Genomic DNA, 14,145 nt, shown 5'->3' on the forward strand with positions numbered 1-14,145 from the left:
GGCAAGGGAGACCATATATTCCAACATTCACAGTGGGTGCTACAGGCGGGCTGTGAGGGAGGTGGGGTTTGGCCTGAAAACGTCCCCCCATAGTCACTGAGGAAAGCCCTGAGGCAAGGAGGAGGGTGCCGGGGCTCACCCCTGGAGAGCCCTGTCTCCAAAGTCTGCTGATTTTTGCTGGCATTTCTCTCTTTATCTTTTTTGTTCTTTGTTTTCCACTCTTTAAATAATTAATATAATTACTTTTAAATACAAAATACACAGTGTCCTTTCTCTTCTCTTCCACTTGTTTGGGGGTGATTGAGAGGTGAGTTTTAAATAAGGGTCCCGGCTGTCTAACAGGTCACAGGCTCCAGGTGGGAGGGCCAAAAGCCCCAGATGCCACCCCTCCCCTGGGGCGCCCGGCACACGCTTCACCCCTCCCCTGGGCTGCCCCTGACTGGGAGCGCTCGGTGCCCTGGCCCAAAGTCCCCTAGATGGTGAGGAACCCTCTTGGGAAGTGGCACAGAGCTGATGCCGTGGGATTCCAGGAGGGCCTGGTTTTGGCGGACAGGGTCAGACAGAGAAGGTCCTAGCCCATGAAGCAGACAGGCCCCAGCAGCACCCCTCCCCGCCGAGGGGGGGCCCCCAGGTCTGAGAAGGAGGCGTCCAGCACTGGTAGCTGCTCCAGCACAGGTGTCCGCACCTCCAGCACCGTCCGGCCTTGCTGTGTCTTGAGGGCAAGACGGGAGAGAGGGAGCAGTGAGCGTGGCGGAGGCGCGCACACACCCCACACATCCCCTAGCCTCAGCCCCAGCACGCCTCTCCTCTGAGCGCCCTGAGATGCAATTTCTCCCAACCCTTGCTAGATTTTCTTCCTCACATTTCTTCCAGAGAGTCAGGATTGGGAAAGCTAGGAAGACTGGACATGCGTGTACGTGTGCACGTGTGCGCACACACGCACGTATGCTCACGAGCCAGTCTAGGCAGCTTTGGGTTTGTCTTTGAGATTATCTACCTGTGGGGGTTGTGTGGGTCTGCGTGGCTCCACAGGGATGTGTAAACGCGTGTCTGTGGTGTAACTGCGTGATAATATCTGACATGATTCCCTGGGTGACCCCGTCCAGGCAATGCTGGGGGTGTATGTACAGACTGGGGGGGGGGGTCTGTGCGCTCCTGTGCGTTCATGGGTGGGGGGATGATTTGCACCCCTGTGCGCCTCTGTCGCGCAACCTGTGTGAATGTGTGCACGAGCCTGCAGGACTCACGCTGGGTGATGCTGGCGTGTGCACAGAGGCGCACCCCACCTTCCACCCTTCCCACCCTCCTCGCCCCGTCGGGGCTCCCTTAGGTATATCAGACACCAAGAAGCTGGGCTCCTCCTGCTCTTCCCGGTGCCTCCGCCCAGAGGGTCTTCCTGCAGCCGGGCTTGGCGAGGCACCCCCACCCAGCGCGTCCTGCTTCCCACCTGACAGCCATCTCTGAATTCCTTGACGTAGGGGCTGGTCTCCAGGCTCAGCTCATCCTCATTGGCCCCCCGGAGCTTCAGGGGACCATCCTGGGCCACCCCAGAGCAGGGGTAGGAGACGTCCTGGTGGGCTGAGACGCTGAGCAGCCGCAGGAAGGTGAGCTGGACCACACCTACCGGGGAGCCTTCGGAGTCCACGTAAGAGAACTGGCAGGAGAGAGGCCTGCCGTGAGGAGCACGCAGAACCCGGCTTGCAGAGCATCTACAGAAGCGGGGGCACTGCGCCCAGGGCCCGGGCAGGGAATGGGCGGGCAGAAAGGGCGGCGGGAGAAATGAGGGGCCGGACGGGGAGCCAGGGACTGCCTGAGGGTAAACAAAGGGCCAGCTTTGTCCGGGATTGTCAAGGGAAGGAGACAGAGGGAGCGGCAGCGGGCTGGTGGTGAGAAGGGAAGAGTCAAGGAAAGAAGGGGCAGCAGGCTCTGTAGGGCCAGGGCGCCTGTCACAGAAACCCAGAAGCCACTAAGGCTGCACCGTGGGGCAGGGGAGGGAAGTCAGGGGGTCAGGGCCAGCTCTCACTTGCGTGACATCATCCCTGGGCGTTACACACGTTTCCCCTCCGGCTGTAAAGTTGCAGAAAACCCGGAAGGCGTCCCGAGCACAGCCCTGGTTGGGATCGACCCAGTATTCTCCTGTTGGGTGAGGGAGAGGGAAGGGTCAGGGCCCCCCCAAGACGCTCCTTGCCCCCCTTCCCACTCCCCACCCCGCTGCTCCAACCCCCCACCCTCCCCACCACCCCTCCCCACCATGCCCTCAGTCTCCAGGTCCCACTGTCCCCTAGAACCCCACGACGCTGCCCACCCTACTTCACACTCCAGCATCACCTTACACCCCTGCCGGCCTGTGGCACCCCTCCCTGCGGCAGTACCCCCAGGCTCCCAACGGAGGAGGCAGGAGCACTGACACCCTCGTGTCGGTACAATATGTGGTCGTGGATCGGCACGCATGCCCGTCTGTGTAAACGCAAGCACGCGCGTACACGTGTGTATGTCACTTGCTGCGGGCCGCGGGCTGATCACGAGCCGGTGCGCGCTGGTAGCACCAGACCAGTTGTTACATGTTGAACTACGTCTGACCTAGTTGGTAAAGAGCTGCCCTTCCAAGCCCCTGGACCCTCACCCCCACCCACACCTTCCCCAAGAAGTCCCTGTGTGCATTCTGCTCTCCATTCAGTTGTTAGCTGTTTCCTGAGGCTGGCACTGACCGTCAGGCAGCTCCGGGTGGCAGAGTTTCAGGTCCTGGCAGGTGCGAGCGGGGCTGTCCTGGGTCCCCGTCGGCCGCCTCATCTGCTCAATCTCTTCCCGCAGGGAGTCCAGGGAGCCGAAGATCTCCTCCAGCCCCCCAGCACTGCCCGGAGCGCCCCCAGTCGGTATGGCCTCCTCCTCCTGCATCAGGCGGCTTCCATCCACCGAGCGCCGAGTCTTCTTGGGCATCTGGATGGGCAGGGGCTGGATCACCTCACCTGGAGGGCCCTGGGTGGAGGGACGGATGGAGAGGGTGAGAGACAAGGTTGATGGGGGGGGGGGAGCCCAGAAACACCGAGACAGAGAAGCAGAGGCAGAGAAGCAGGCCCTGACTTGTAACTCACCGGGTGTCCTGGAGGACCCTGGACGCCCTTCTCTCCCTTGGGTCCAGCTGGGCCCTGCCAAAGGAGTAAATGAGGTCATGGAGGAGTCAAGGGGTCACGTATGCAATCAAGGCCACAGAAAGGTCAAGTCAGTCTCTGGGCTGGGAATGAGGAGCTCCACCAGAGGGAGCATGTTTGCCCTGGAAAGAAAGTGTCAAGTCCGGCTGGGGGAAGAGGTCAGAGCTCAGAGCTGGCTGGGGGTCACTCACTGTGGCTCCTTTGGCTCCTTTGGGGCCAGCAGGTCCCTGTGAAATGAGGAACAAGAAAGAGATGGTCACCACAGGGGACGGTTGGGACGTAGAGGAATGGAGAGGCAAAGTCACAAGTTCACAGGACCCTGGCTTTCCCACAGGAGGGGCAGGCTTGAGGGCACATGGGGACATTCAGGAGGCCCTAGAAGGATGGGGGAGGAAACACTGCAGGTGTAAGGACACATGGAGGACACTGGGGCCTATTCTGCTTAGGCTAGTGGTTGCCATGGAAGCCATTGGGGGATTATGGAGCGGGGAGCAGTGGGGTTTAGGGGATTTAGTGAGGAACAGATGGGGTACTCACAGGGAGGCCAGGAGGCCCTCCAGGACCGATAGGGCCAGACGCTCCTGGGATACCCTAGGAAGGAGAGGGGCATGGTTCAACTGGGTCCTCCTCCCACCCCCTCCCTCATCCCCCAGCTGAGCCTCCACCTCCGCCCTACCCACCCCCAACACGAATCCCCAAGCTCATCCTCCCAGAGCTTCCAGGACCATGTCCTCACCGTCTCTCCCTTCTGTCCAGCAGAGCCCTGAGGGCCAGGAAGTCCCCGATCACCCTTCTCTCCCTGTTCCCCAGGGGGCCCAATCAGTCCGATGAGACCTGGGTGACCCTGGAGAAGGGACAGGTGGTCAGGGGGAGGCAGAGTGGAGATACATGGATGCAGAAGAAGGAGCCCACAGGGGTCAGAGCCCAGAAGACAAGGGAGACCTGGGCACAGGGTCTGAGGATAGAGCAGGGCCTGTAAACAGCCCTCACTGAGTAAGGACCCCCAAAGACTCAGTGCTGGAGGCCTGAAGCATAGTGGCGGGCACTCAGGGTCCCCATAGGCTTCTGGGGTGAGGGTGAGGGGAAATACCTGGCCGCATGTCTGTCACTCACCTTCTCGCCCTTGGCTCCAACATCACCTCGGAGGCCAGGAAGCCCCGGGGGTCCCTGTGGGGAGACAGGAAGTCACTCTCTCCACGGAAAGGTAGGACCAAGCTCTCCCCACCGCCATTTCCCACTTCCTCCAGGGTGTCAGCTGGATGCCCACTGCCCAAGGGCACCACCATCCTCACCCCCACCCGCCCCACCCAATCCAGAGTCACTCACCACAGGACCTGGAGGCCCCGCCTGGCCTGTGGCCCCAGGACGGCCTTGCTGACCCTGCAGATTCAGGAGTCAGAGATCAGGAGAACTGTCCCCACACAGGCACCCCTCCAAAGGCCCCTGACCCCTCCTACCCCCAGCCAAGCCTCTCTACTCCATGACTCACCACTGAGCCCGGGAGTCCCCTTAGACCATCAGGACCAGGTTTCCCTGCTGGGCCTGCTGGACCCACAGGGCCTGTCTTCCCTGGGGCACCCACAGCACCAGGATCCCCCTGAAACACATACAAGGACTGAGTCTTAAAAGGCAGAGGAAAGGAGTAGGGGTGGCAGTAAGGGTTCCAAGGTGGACAGGATGAGGCAGAGAGGAGGGGCCAAACCCCAGGAGCCCCTGGAGCAGGAACAGAAATAAGTATAGGGAACCCCCCTAGAGACAAGAGGCTCAACATGGGGTAGACATCTGGACAGAGGAATCTGAGGAACCAGAGGTGCCTGGAGATGGAGGGAATGTTCCAGCATCCAGGATGGCCTCTCCCTCACCTTGGCTCCCTTCTCCCCTTGCCGCCCCTCAGGACCAGGCGTGCCGGCCGGACCCTGCAGATGGAGACAGGAAGGAAAAGTCAATGAGGTAGTGAGTCGCCCGAGCTCAGCGGCTTTCCCCCTGCTGTCCTCCTGGCTCCAGCGACCATGTACATGTGCGTGTGCGCGCGCACACACACACACACACACACGCACACAAACTTGTGCATGCGCCACCAGAGTCCCAGAAGCTCATTCACAGAGGAGCTGGCACAGCTGTACGAGCTGTTAAAATACTGAGGAGTTCTGCGTATTCGGCGAAGAGCCACCTGCCCACACGCCATCTGGTGCCTCACCTTCTACCCCTGCAACTACAGGGTTGATCCTTGGCCTAGCAGGGGCCCTCCGGGAAAGCTAGCCCCTTCCTCCAGTGTCCATTCTGATCAGTTGATGAGTACCAACCCCCCCCCGCAAGAACATACATAGCAAAACTCAGGAACAGACACGCTCATTTATACACGGCACACTTACAAAGTTTCACACACATGCATCCCAACCCCAGGCACCTTCCTGCCCATCCCATCTGCCACTGCTGCATCCTCTATCCACCCACCCAAGGACTGCCCCTCAAGGTCCCAGATGTCCACCTCACTTACCCGCTTTCCAAGTGGTCCAGGGGGTCCATTCTCCCCAGTGGGACCAGGGGATCCCTATGGAAGGAGGAATAGGGGTGGGTGAGTGTTTAGCTTCCAGCCAAAGGACCCTTCAGCAGTGGGGCATAAAAAGGGGGTAATGGGCCCAAAGGGTTGGGCTCAGTGGTGGAGGGGAGGGTTCACTGGTCACTCACAGGCTGTCCTGGCTCGCCGTCCTCTCCTTGGTCACCCTTCACACCATCTTGGCCCTGCAGGGATGAAGCAAGGTCAGGGGTTGTCCCAACCTAGCCGGCATCACCCCCAAAACTGCCAATCCTCCCATCCCTCTGCCTGCCCTGCCATACCCCCAGCTTCCCACACTCAAGCCCATCAGCCGCACAAAGGCCCTATACAGGAGCCCACCCTCTATGCCCCTTCCCCTCCCTAGGGAAGACTCACCCGAGGGCCACCTTCTCCAGGAGGGCCAGGATCACCAGGAAAACCAACAGGACCCTAATGTAGAGAACAGGGTCAAGGTCACAACCCCCTAAGCCTACCCAGAGCCAACACAGACCCCCAGGGCACATGTCACACTCTCCCTCTCTGCAGGCAGTGCCCACCTGCACACGCTGGGAAGGTAGTCTCCTGCACTCTCTTTTCCCCACCTCATGCACTTTATGCTTTCTGATGCTTTCACGGAATTAATTAGAAGGCGTCTCTCACTTTCTCTCTGGGAATTTCAGACCCCATACATCCCTCCCAGGAGACTTCATTCCTAGAGCCTTCCACCCAAGCATCAACCCATTCTTGGGTTCCCCCTATTCCAAGATCCTCCCACTCATACACACCCACATTCCCAGGTCTCTCATTCACAAGGCCCTCCTTCCAGCCCCTCCCCCAAAACTCACAGGGTTCCCTTTGGGACCATCATCACCGGTGGGGCCTTTAGGCCCTGGTGGTCCTGCCTCTCCTGGTTGCCCCGACTCTCCTTTCTCCCCACGCTCCCCACGTGGGCCCTGAAGGATGAGTAGAGGGTACAGATGGTCCCAAAGGGGTCTTGAAGATCAAGGATGCAGCCCCTGCTTCCAAGACACCTTCAGGCTCCCCTCCACCCCCTCAGTGACAGCAGGATGCACGCAGAAAGTCAAGCCTGTAAGAAGTCCTCTGGTCCCTCTTCCATTCAAAGAAAGAGCGTGGGGCTCACTCAGACCCAGGGGTCCAGCCTCACAGAGTATTAGGAGCACAGGCTCTGGGCTGTGGAGGAGCTCCAACTCCGAGAGGTCACAGCAACAAGGGGCTGGGGTTGAGGAGGGTGATGGGGATTAGGGAGCAAGGCCTCAGAGATTTCACTCACCTTGACACCTGGCTCTCCCTGGACCCCTGGAGATCCTGACTCTCCTGGCTCACCCTGCAAGAAGATTGGGGTCAAAAACCTCCTTTCCCCCCAAAATCCTAATATTTCCCACATCTCATTCTCTTTTGCATCTCCCCCAACCAAAACTGGCAGAAGCCCAACCCTCATACCCCCCCCCCCGCCGCAAGACAAGTCCATTCATTCACCCCCTTCCCAGTTACCTTCTCTCCAGGGGGACCCAGGTTCCCAACACCTCCCGGGGGACCTTGCGGACCCTGGAAGAGGAACAGAAGTAGGAGTCATTACTTAAGGGAGCAGGTGCCATTCCAGGGACAGAGCCTGAACAAGCACCCTGAGGTCACAGCAGTGAGACAGTGGGAGGCCTTCCGGGGGCAGTGAATTCTCATGGCACCTAAGATGAGACTAGAGTTTATAGTCTGGGGAAAGGGAGACAGGACTGGCCACAGTGATCTGAAGGGAAAAAGGCTGAGAGGACTCACATCAGCTCCATTGGGTCCAGCTGGGCCTCGAGGTCCTGGGGGGCCAGGTGGTCCCTGGGGAAAACAGATAGAACAGAGATGGGGAAGGGAAAAGAAAGAAAGAGCATTAGGCACACAGGAATGGCAGAGTATTGGGTGAGGCAGACATCCTTGACGGGGGGTGCTAGGGGAGGGGGGCAGCCCTACCAGGAAGCAGCATGCAGACAGCAGGCGATGCTGGGGTGCTAGATAGGGGGAGACTAATAGGTGGGGTTGGGGCCAGAGGATCACACACTGTCAGTGGGGTCACACTCACCATAGGGCCCACATCTCCTGTTTCTCCCTTCTCACCCAAGGGGCCTGGCAGACCCTGTGCAGGGAGACACAGCACAGACCCAGATGACCAACCCACCAGAGCACAGCTCCAGGTAGATGGAGCCTCCAGTGCCCTTCCCTCCGATCCCACATTCCCCCCAGTCCTCAGCGGCAGGGGCTGGTCATCAGATCCACCCTGACCCCACCTCTCAGCCCCTGCCTCTACTCCCCCAGCTCACCTGTAGGCCAATGGGTCCTGGGGGCCCATTGAATCCTCTCGTTCCTTCATCACCTTTGGCTCCAAAGTGTCCCTGGGGTCCCCGAGCTCCAGGTTCCCCATCTGCTCCCTGAGGTGGAGGGAGGGCAGGGACAAGGACACAGAGATGGTCATAGGTCAGGAGGTCCTATTCATAAACCCCACACCAACCTGGGCACCAGGCCCAGAGGCTCCACTCCCACGCTCAACCCCAAGGGCGAAGGGGACTGAGGGCAGACTAGAAGTCGCCAGCGCCCTTGGGAGGCGGGGGCAGATGGGGCATCAGTCACTCACCGCTGCTCCGGGCTGCCCCACAGGACCAAGGGGTCCAGGAGGTCCAGGAGGACCCTGGGGGGGAAAGGAGAGTCAGAGACACCAAGACAGGGAGAGAGACCAGGTGGAAACAAGGCTAAAGGCCAGAGGTCAGAAGTCAAAAGTCACCGTCACTTACATGTTCACCCTTATTCCCTTTAGTGCCCTTCTGTCCAGGGTCTCCCACCTCACCCTGCGGGGACAAGGCAGATGAGATATTAGAGAAAGGACCTGGGTGGGGCAGGGAGGATAAGACAGGGATGGGGGCTGGAGGCATGCCCAGATCAGTGATCTCATCTGGAAAGATTGGGCCCAGGGTCTATAGGTTCCCACACCTTGTCTCCATCCTCTCCTGCCACGCCTGGGGGTCCAGCAGGACCAGGAAGCCCCACAGGACCCTGCACCCCATCTCGGCCAGTTGGACCAATGGGGCCCTTCTCACCCTGTAGGAAAAGAAGAATGGAGTCATGACTCAGAGATGGCCCTCACCCTCAAACACCCTCACAGAAAACCCTCCATAGCCCAGCAGCTCACAGCTCACAGACCCTTCCCCAGTGTCTCTCCCTGGGGACCCCAACTCACCGGGACACCTTTCTCTCCTGCGGCTCCAGGGGGACCCTGTGGGCCTGGGCGCCCTGGGGGGCCAATGGGTCCCCCCGATCCTGCTGCACCTCGCTCTCCAGGGGAGCCCTGAGACAGGAAATGGAGTCAGACCCCCAAGGAGGACACCACAGCCCACCCACACCAGAGGAGCTCTGACTGTGGTTCCCAGGAGAATAACCCAACATTGGATACCCTAGGGCTGATCCTAGACCCCCTCTGCCCAGTCCCACAACCTTGCCTAGACCCAGATGCCACTCTTCATCCCTCCTCACCCACTCTTTTCTGGTTCCTCCCTCCTGCCCCCAGGACCCCCAGACTCACTGCAGGGCCAGGGGGACCGGCCGGACCTTCGTTTCCCTTCAAACCGGATCCACCCTGTGAACCAGAGATTTGGAGCAACAGATGTGAGATGGGAAGGTGGGACATTACAAGAATGAGGATCCAAGAGACATGTAGGGAAGGATGAGAGGAGGGGAGGGGAGACAGGCTCTGAGAAATGGGAGTGGGGGTGAAGCTGAGCAACGCCAGGATGCCTGGTGACTTGTTTCAGGGAGTCCGGTTGGGAGACTGGGATCACACTCACGGCAGTGCCAGGGAGGCCTCTCTCTCCTGGGAAGCCCCTCAGACCAGCAGGTCCATCCTTCCCTGGAGCCCCTGGGGGACCAGGGTCACCCTAAGATGAAATGAAACGTGATGAGCCATAGCCATGCTCCCAAATTGGACAGAGAAGTCTCTGGCCTTTCTCAATTCCCCAACTATCTGTTCCCTTCAGCACCCCAACCCTGGTCTCCCAAGTTCCCCTCTGCCTGGCCCTTTACTGACCTTCGTTCCTTCCTTCCCAGCTGTTCCAGTCAGTCCCTGCTCTCCCGGGGGGCCTGGGGGGCCAGGGTGACCTCTCTCCCCCATGGGCCCGGTTTCTCCTGCTGCTCCCTGAGAAAGAGACAGAAAGACTCCAAGCTCAGATCCTCTGCCCCCCTCCCTGCCCAAAGAGGCCACCCTGGCCACCCTAAAATGACCCCTCTGGACCCCCTTCATCCCTGCCCCAAAGCTAGTGGGGAATTCCTGGGGCTCTCCTAGGCCACTGCGCCAGCATGTAATTCCCCTGTTTGGAGTAACCGCACCACCCTGCATCCCCACTGGGGAGCTGCCCCTTTGGGACACGAGATGAGAACTGGCCCAGGAACCAGACTGAAGTTGGGATCCCTGCTCCAAATCCCAGCCCCAGCGTCCAGGTCAGGCAAAGCAGGGGCTGGGGCATGTGATTGGGAAAAGGGAGAAGAGAGGCAGACAAACTAACTCCAGAGTCTGGGGTCCACTCTCCCCAGGGGGCAGACATACCTGAGGTCCCACCACCCCTGGAGGGCCAGGGGGGCCAGTCTTCCCTTGGAAACCCTGAGAGAGGAAGAGGAGAGAGCAGTCAGAGCATGTCAGGCATGGACACTGTGGGACGGACCCCAGGTTCCTGGAGGAAGGGCAGAGTGACCACGGAGTCCTTGGCCACGGGTCTGAGGGGCACCAGGATGATTACTCTGCCAGAGAACCACCCTGGTGGGCCTTCTAGACAGCCCTGGAATTTGAAGATCTGAGGGGGACAGGGGCATTACTTACCACTTCTCCTCTCTGGCCTGGGTGTCCTGGTAGCCCATCCTTCCCAGGGGGACCCTAGAAGGGGTTCAGGTGTCAGGTGAACTCTGGGCTGGGAAGGAGGATGGAGAAGAAGGATTCACAGAATCCAAGCAGGTCAGAGGTCAGCTTACCGGAGGTCCTTTGGGGCCAGGAAATCCATTGGGGCCTTGAGGTCCAGGGAGACCCTAGAGACAGAGCTGGGGTTGAATGAGGAGAATGGGCAGGGGGTGCAGCTCCCCCGCCCCACCACCCAGAGTGAGAGGGTGAGAGCTCCATTCAGGTTCCCTGGGGAGCATTGGGGAACAGGAGACTCAAGCTGTACTCACCCTTTCTCCGGGGGGCCCATGGGGACCATCACCACCTGATGTTCCCTATGGGGGGAAAGAGAGTCAGAGGGCAAAAGGTGCTGCCTTCTAGCTCTGCTGGGGGTCAGAGGAGTCAACAGGGAACTGGGCTAAGGGGCAGATGGTAGATGGAGCCCTGCCAAGATCACTAACCTTAGCACCAGACTTCCCAGTGGCACCTCGGGGTCCCCGCTGACCCCGTGGACCCTAGAGAGAGGGGAGGGGAGTTGTCAGAAAAAACCAAATGCACCTCTTTGGATCTTGAGCCACAGGTCTGTCCCCTGCACTCACCGTGGGGCCCCGCTCTCCCCTAGGCCCTGATTTCCCCGACAGGCCCTGGTAGGAAGGAAGGAGAAACAATACATCACCCAGGGCATGATTCCACCCACATGGAAGCCTTGCCCTCCACACCCTCTCCCTTCCCGCAGCTTACCCGGGCTCCCTTCTCTCCACTGGCACCAGGAAAACCGGGAAATCCCAGGGACCCCTGGTGAGGATGGAGAAGGAGAAAATTGAGACATCATGAAAAGGGAGGGCCCAGAAGAGCCAATGGGGGTCAGGAGAGGTGATGGAGGCAGCAGAATGGGAAGTATGGGCTCTCCCAATAACTAGGTGGCCTTGGACAACCCCCCCCCACTGCTCCCTGGCCCTCTGTTCCCCAATCTGTAGAATGGGGCTAGGCTAAATTCGTTCTAGGGTCACCCATTGCTCCGTCAGTCTGTGCTTCCTGGGATCAGGGGTCAGAGAAGGGAAGAGGAGGAGGGGGCACAAGTGGGGCATCATATCACCTTGGGACCCTGGCGTCCAGGGTAGCCAGGCAGACCAGGAACACCCAGCTTGCCCTGTGGAGAAACAGGGAGCAGTTAGGAGCAAGAGGAGTCACAGACACACCATCCCTGGAGACCCCAAGCCCCAGAGATGGGAGCCAGCCCCCACCCAGCAAACCTCCCCAGCAAACCTCCAGCCCCTCGCCCCTCATCTCCTACTCCACAGGCTGCCCGGCTTTTGTCATCTCTCCTTCCTGACAATGGATTTTCCCCAACTCTGGTGCTGGGATCTCGCCTCCTCTACATCTAAATCTGCAGCTCCATCAAGTTCCTCAGGACCATGATCTAGCCCCTGTCTACCCGTCAACCTCAGCTCCCCTTCCCCAGCATACCTTTCTGTGCCACCAAGACCAATCCCCTTGCAGGTTTGCACACACCACACTCAGGACCACCTCCACCTCCCACCCATGTCTGCGCCACCCCAAACCCCCCTGGCATGCACCCCCTTCCTCCTGATGCTTCAGGACCCGCCTTGCCCAGATAGCTGTGAAGCAGAGGTTAGGAGCAGGGATTCTGCAGCCTGCCTGGGCTCAAACACAGGCTATGCCCCTTACTGGCTGTGTTACAAACAAGCATCTTCACCTTCTGGTGCCTCAGTGAAGTTCTCTGCAACACGGGGCTTATGACAAGCAGGCGCCATATTGGCCCTCGGTGAGGGCTTACTGAGAGTTAGCTCTGCAGGTCTGCGCTCACCTCCTCTTTGACTCTCCCTTCTTGGAACTCCTGCTGCTCTGAGTCTGGACACATTTTCACTCTACCTTGTACCTACATTCCTTATGCCAGCCTCATGCCTTGTCCCCACTTCTATGCCATGTAAATTCTCATGACAGGGACTTTTCCTTGATTTGTTATATATCCCCACCCCCACCCCCAACTGTCAGTGGCCAGAAGGTCACTTCTACAGAGAGGAGCATAATTAACATATAGCAGTCTTCAAATCATTGACTCCAGCTGTCGATACCCCCAAGCCCATCCTGATCCCAGTGCCCAGGCCCTCATCCCTTCCACGTCCCCTGTCACCTTTTCACCCATGAGCCCAGGGGGGCCAGGGTCTCCAGTGGGTCCAGTGCGTCCCTTCGGCCCCTCGGGACCATCTTCTCCCCTGGAGCCAGGAACTCCAACCTCTCCCTGGGTAAGATGGTTGAAGAGGTGAGCGTCAAGGACTGGGGGTATCGGCTGGGCCCCAAGAGGAGAGGTGGGCCCCGGTGAGGCTGAGTAGGGTCCCAGAAGCTACTGCAGGACAGGGAGCCCCACAGGGACAGGGAGAGCATTGTGGCTATCAGGCTGGTGGGACGCAGACTGTGCAGGTTGTCATCCTGCTAGGGTCAGGCTCCCAGGGAGAAGAGCACTGGACATGGCGAGTCTGGGGTTTCAGGAAATAGGCTGGTGACTGGGGGCCCCAAAATGGAAGAACATCAGGACTTAGGGTTGGGGGGACAGTGTGTGGGTTTCAACTCACCCTGTCACCTTTCACGCCCATGTCCCCTTTGAACCCGGGAAAACCATCCTCGCCCTGAAAAAGATGGGGGTGAGAGGTCACCAGAGATGATGGGGGGTCAGGAGGTAAAATGGAGCATTTCAGAAAACATGGGTGGAAGGGTGGATTTCAGCGCTGGAGAGCAGCGCAGGGCAGGCTGGAGGGAAGGAAATGGGGTGAGAGCTGGGCAGAAGGGGTGGTGTGGGGCAGGATGGAGGTGCTGGGAAGCTAGAGACACATCTCTCACCTTTTCACCCTTATGACCCTTCAGACCACGAATTCCATCCACACCCTAGAATTAGAAGGGAGACAGAGACAGAGAGAGATCAGGGATGGAGGTTGGATTGGAAGGATCAAACTCCTGAGACCCCAGCTGGCTCCCCCAATCACAGTCCTTTATCTCCCAGCCTGGCTGTCCATTACCTTGACACCTCGAGGTCCTGGGTATCCTAGAGGACCCTGAGGTCCAGATGGACCCTGGGAGAAGAAAGAAAAGTATCTAAAAAGGGGTCTCAGGGTGTGACTGTGGAGGCCTCAGGGGGTGGAAGAAACAATAGAGACTACATTGGAGTCTGGATAGGGATACAGGGCATGGGACTGAGAATACTTCAGAGCCACGTGAACGATAAGACAAGGAAATTCCAAGGACTTTGAGGCCCCAGAGTCAGGGTGGAAACTGCCTCAGGGGTGAAAGCAGGTATATAAGAGCTCACCTGGTTTCCTTTGGTTCCAGGGGGACCTTCCTTTCCAGGGTGACCCTGAGGATAGGGGAAGGAAGATGTGACCACTGGCCACTGTTACCTTCCCTGCACCCCTCCCTTCACTTCTTAACCCCACTTCCCCTTGTGGCCCTAATGAAGCCAACTGACCAGAGGCAAGCACCACCAGTGACCTCCCAGTGTGAGGGACACCCTGTGTGGATAGTCACTA

The 14,145-nt window shown here is 59.1% G+C and overlaps 1 protein-coding gene across 4 annotated transcripts in view; it reads right to left on the minus strand.

Annotated features, from left to right (window-relative positions):
* COL11A2 (collagen type XI alpha 2 chain) overlaps positions 1-14,145 on the minus strand; it is a 29,147-nt gene continuing 15,002 nt past the window's right edge. For all 4 annotated transcript variants that reach the window (XM_045795533.2, XM_045795532.2, XM_087858133.1 and 1 more), the window contains 41 exons: positions 13,929-13,973; positions 13,639-13,692; positions 13,463-13,507; positions 13,198-13,251; positions 12,759-12,866; positions 11,700-11,753; positions 11,345-11,398; positions 11,203-11,247; positions 11,065-11,118; positions 10,894-10,938; positions 10,699-10,752; positions 10,550-10,603; positions 10,280-10,333; positions 9,764-9,871; positions 9,525-9,614; positions 9,263-9,316; positions 8,921-9,028; positions 8,674-8,781; positions 8,478-8,531; positions 8,321-8,374; positions 8,010-8,117; positions 7,772-7,825; positions 7,477-7,530; positions 7,198-7,251; positions 6,977-7,030; positions 6,531-6,638; positions 6,082-6,135; positions 5,838-5,891; positions 5,647-5,700; positions 5,012-5,065; positions 4,639-4,746; positions 4,476-4,529; positions 4,263-4,316; positions 3,886-3,993; positions 3,687-3,740; positions 3,341-3,376; positions 3,093-3,146; positions 2,709-2,976; positions 2,024-2,136; positions 1,448-1,654; positions 1-712 (listed from right to left, as the gene is read on the minus strand). In XM_045795533.2, the coding sequence (XP_045651489.1) occupies positions 572-712; positions 1,448-1,654; positions 2,024-2,136; positions 2,709-2,976; positions 3,093-3,146; positions 3,341-3,376; positions 3,687-3,740; positions 3,886-3,993; positions 4,263-4,316; positions 4,476-4,529; positions 4,639-4,746; positions 5,012-5,065; positions 5,647-5,700; positions 5,838-5,891; positions 6,082-6,135; positions 6,531-6,638; positions 6,977-7,030; positions 7,198-7,251; positions 7,477-7,530; positions 7,772-7,825; positions 8,010-8,117; positions 8,321-8,374; positions 8,478-8,531; positions 8,674-8,781; positions 8,921-9,028; positions 9,263-9,316; positions 9,525-9,614; positions 9,764-9,871; positions 10,280-10,333; positions 10,550-10,603; positions 10,699-10,752; positions 10,894-10,938; positions 11,065-11,118; positions 11,203-11,247; positions 11,345-11,398; positions 11,700-11,753; positions 12,759-12,866; positions 13,198-13,251; positions 13,463-13,507; positions 13,639-13,692; positions 13,929-13,973 (3,141 nt within the window). In that variant the 3' untranslated portion in view covers positions 1-571. The remainder of the gene's footprint in view (positions 713-1,447; positions 1,655-2,023; positions 2,137-2,708; positions 2,977-3,092; positions 3,147-3,340; positions 3,377-3,686; positions 3,741-3,885; positions 3,994-4,262; positions 4,317-4,475; positions 4,530-4,638; positions 4,747-5,011; positions 5,066-5,646; positions 5,701-5,837; positions 5,892-6,081; positions 6,136-6,530; positions 6,639-6,976; positions 7,031-7,197; positions 7,252-7,476; positions 7,531-7,771; positions 7,826-8,009; positions 8,118-8,320; positions 8,375-8,477; positions 8,532-8,673; positions 8,782-8,920; positions 9,029-9,262; positions 9,317-9,524; positions 9,615-9,763; positions 9,872-10,279; positions 10,334-10,549; positions 10,604-10,698; positions 10,753-10,893; positions 10,939-11,064; positions 11,119-11,202; positions 11,248-11,344; positions 11,399-11,699; positions 11,754-12,758; positions 12,867-13,197; positions 13,252-13,462; positions 13,508-13,638; positions 13,693-13,928; positions 13,974-14,145) is intronic.

This window comes from Ursus americanus, chromosome 32, assembly GCF_024610735.1.
Source record: "Ursus americanus isolate L20-20 chromosome 32, mUrsAme1.1.p, whole genome shotgun sequence".
Taxonomy (NCBI): Eukaryota; Metazoa; Chordata; class Mammalia; order Carnivora; family Ursidae; genus Ursus; species Ursus americanus.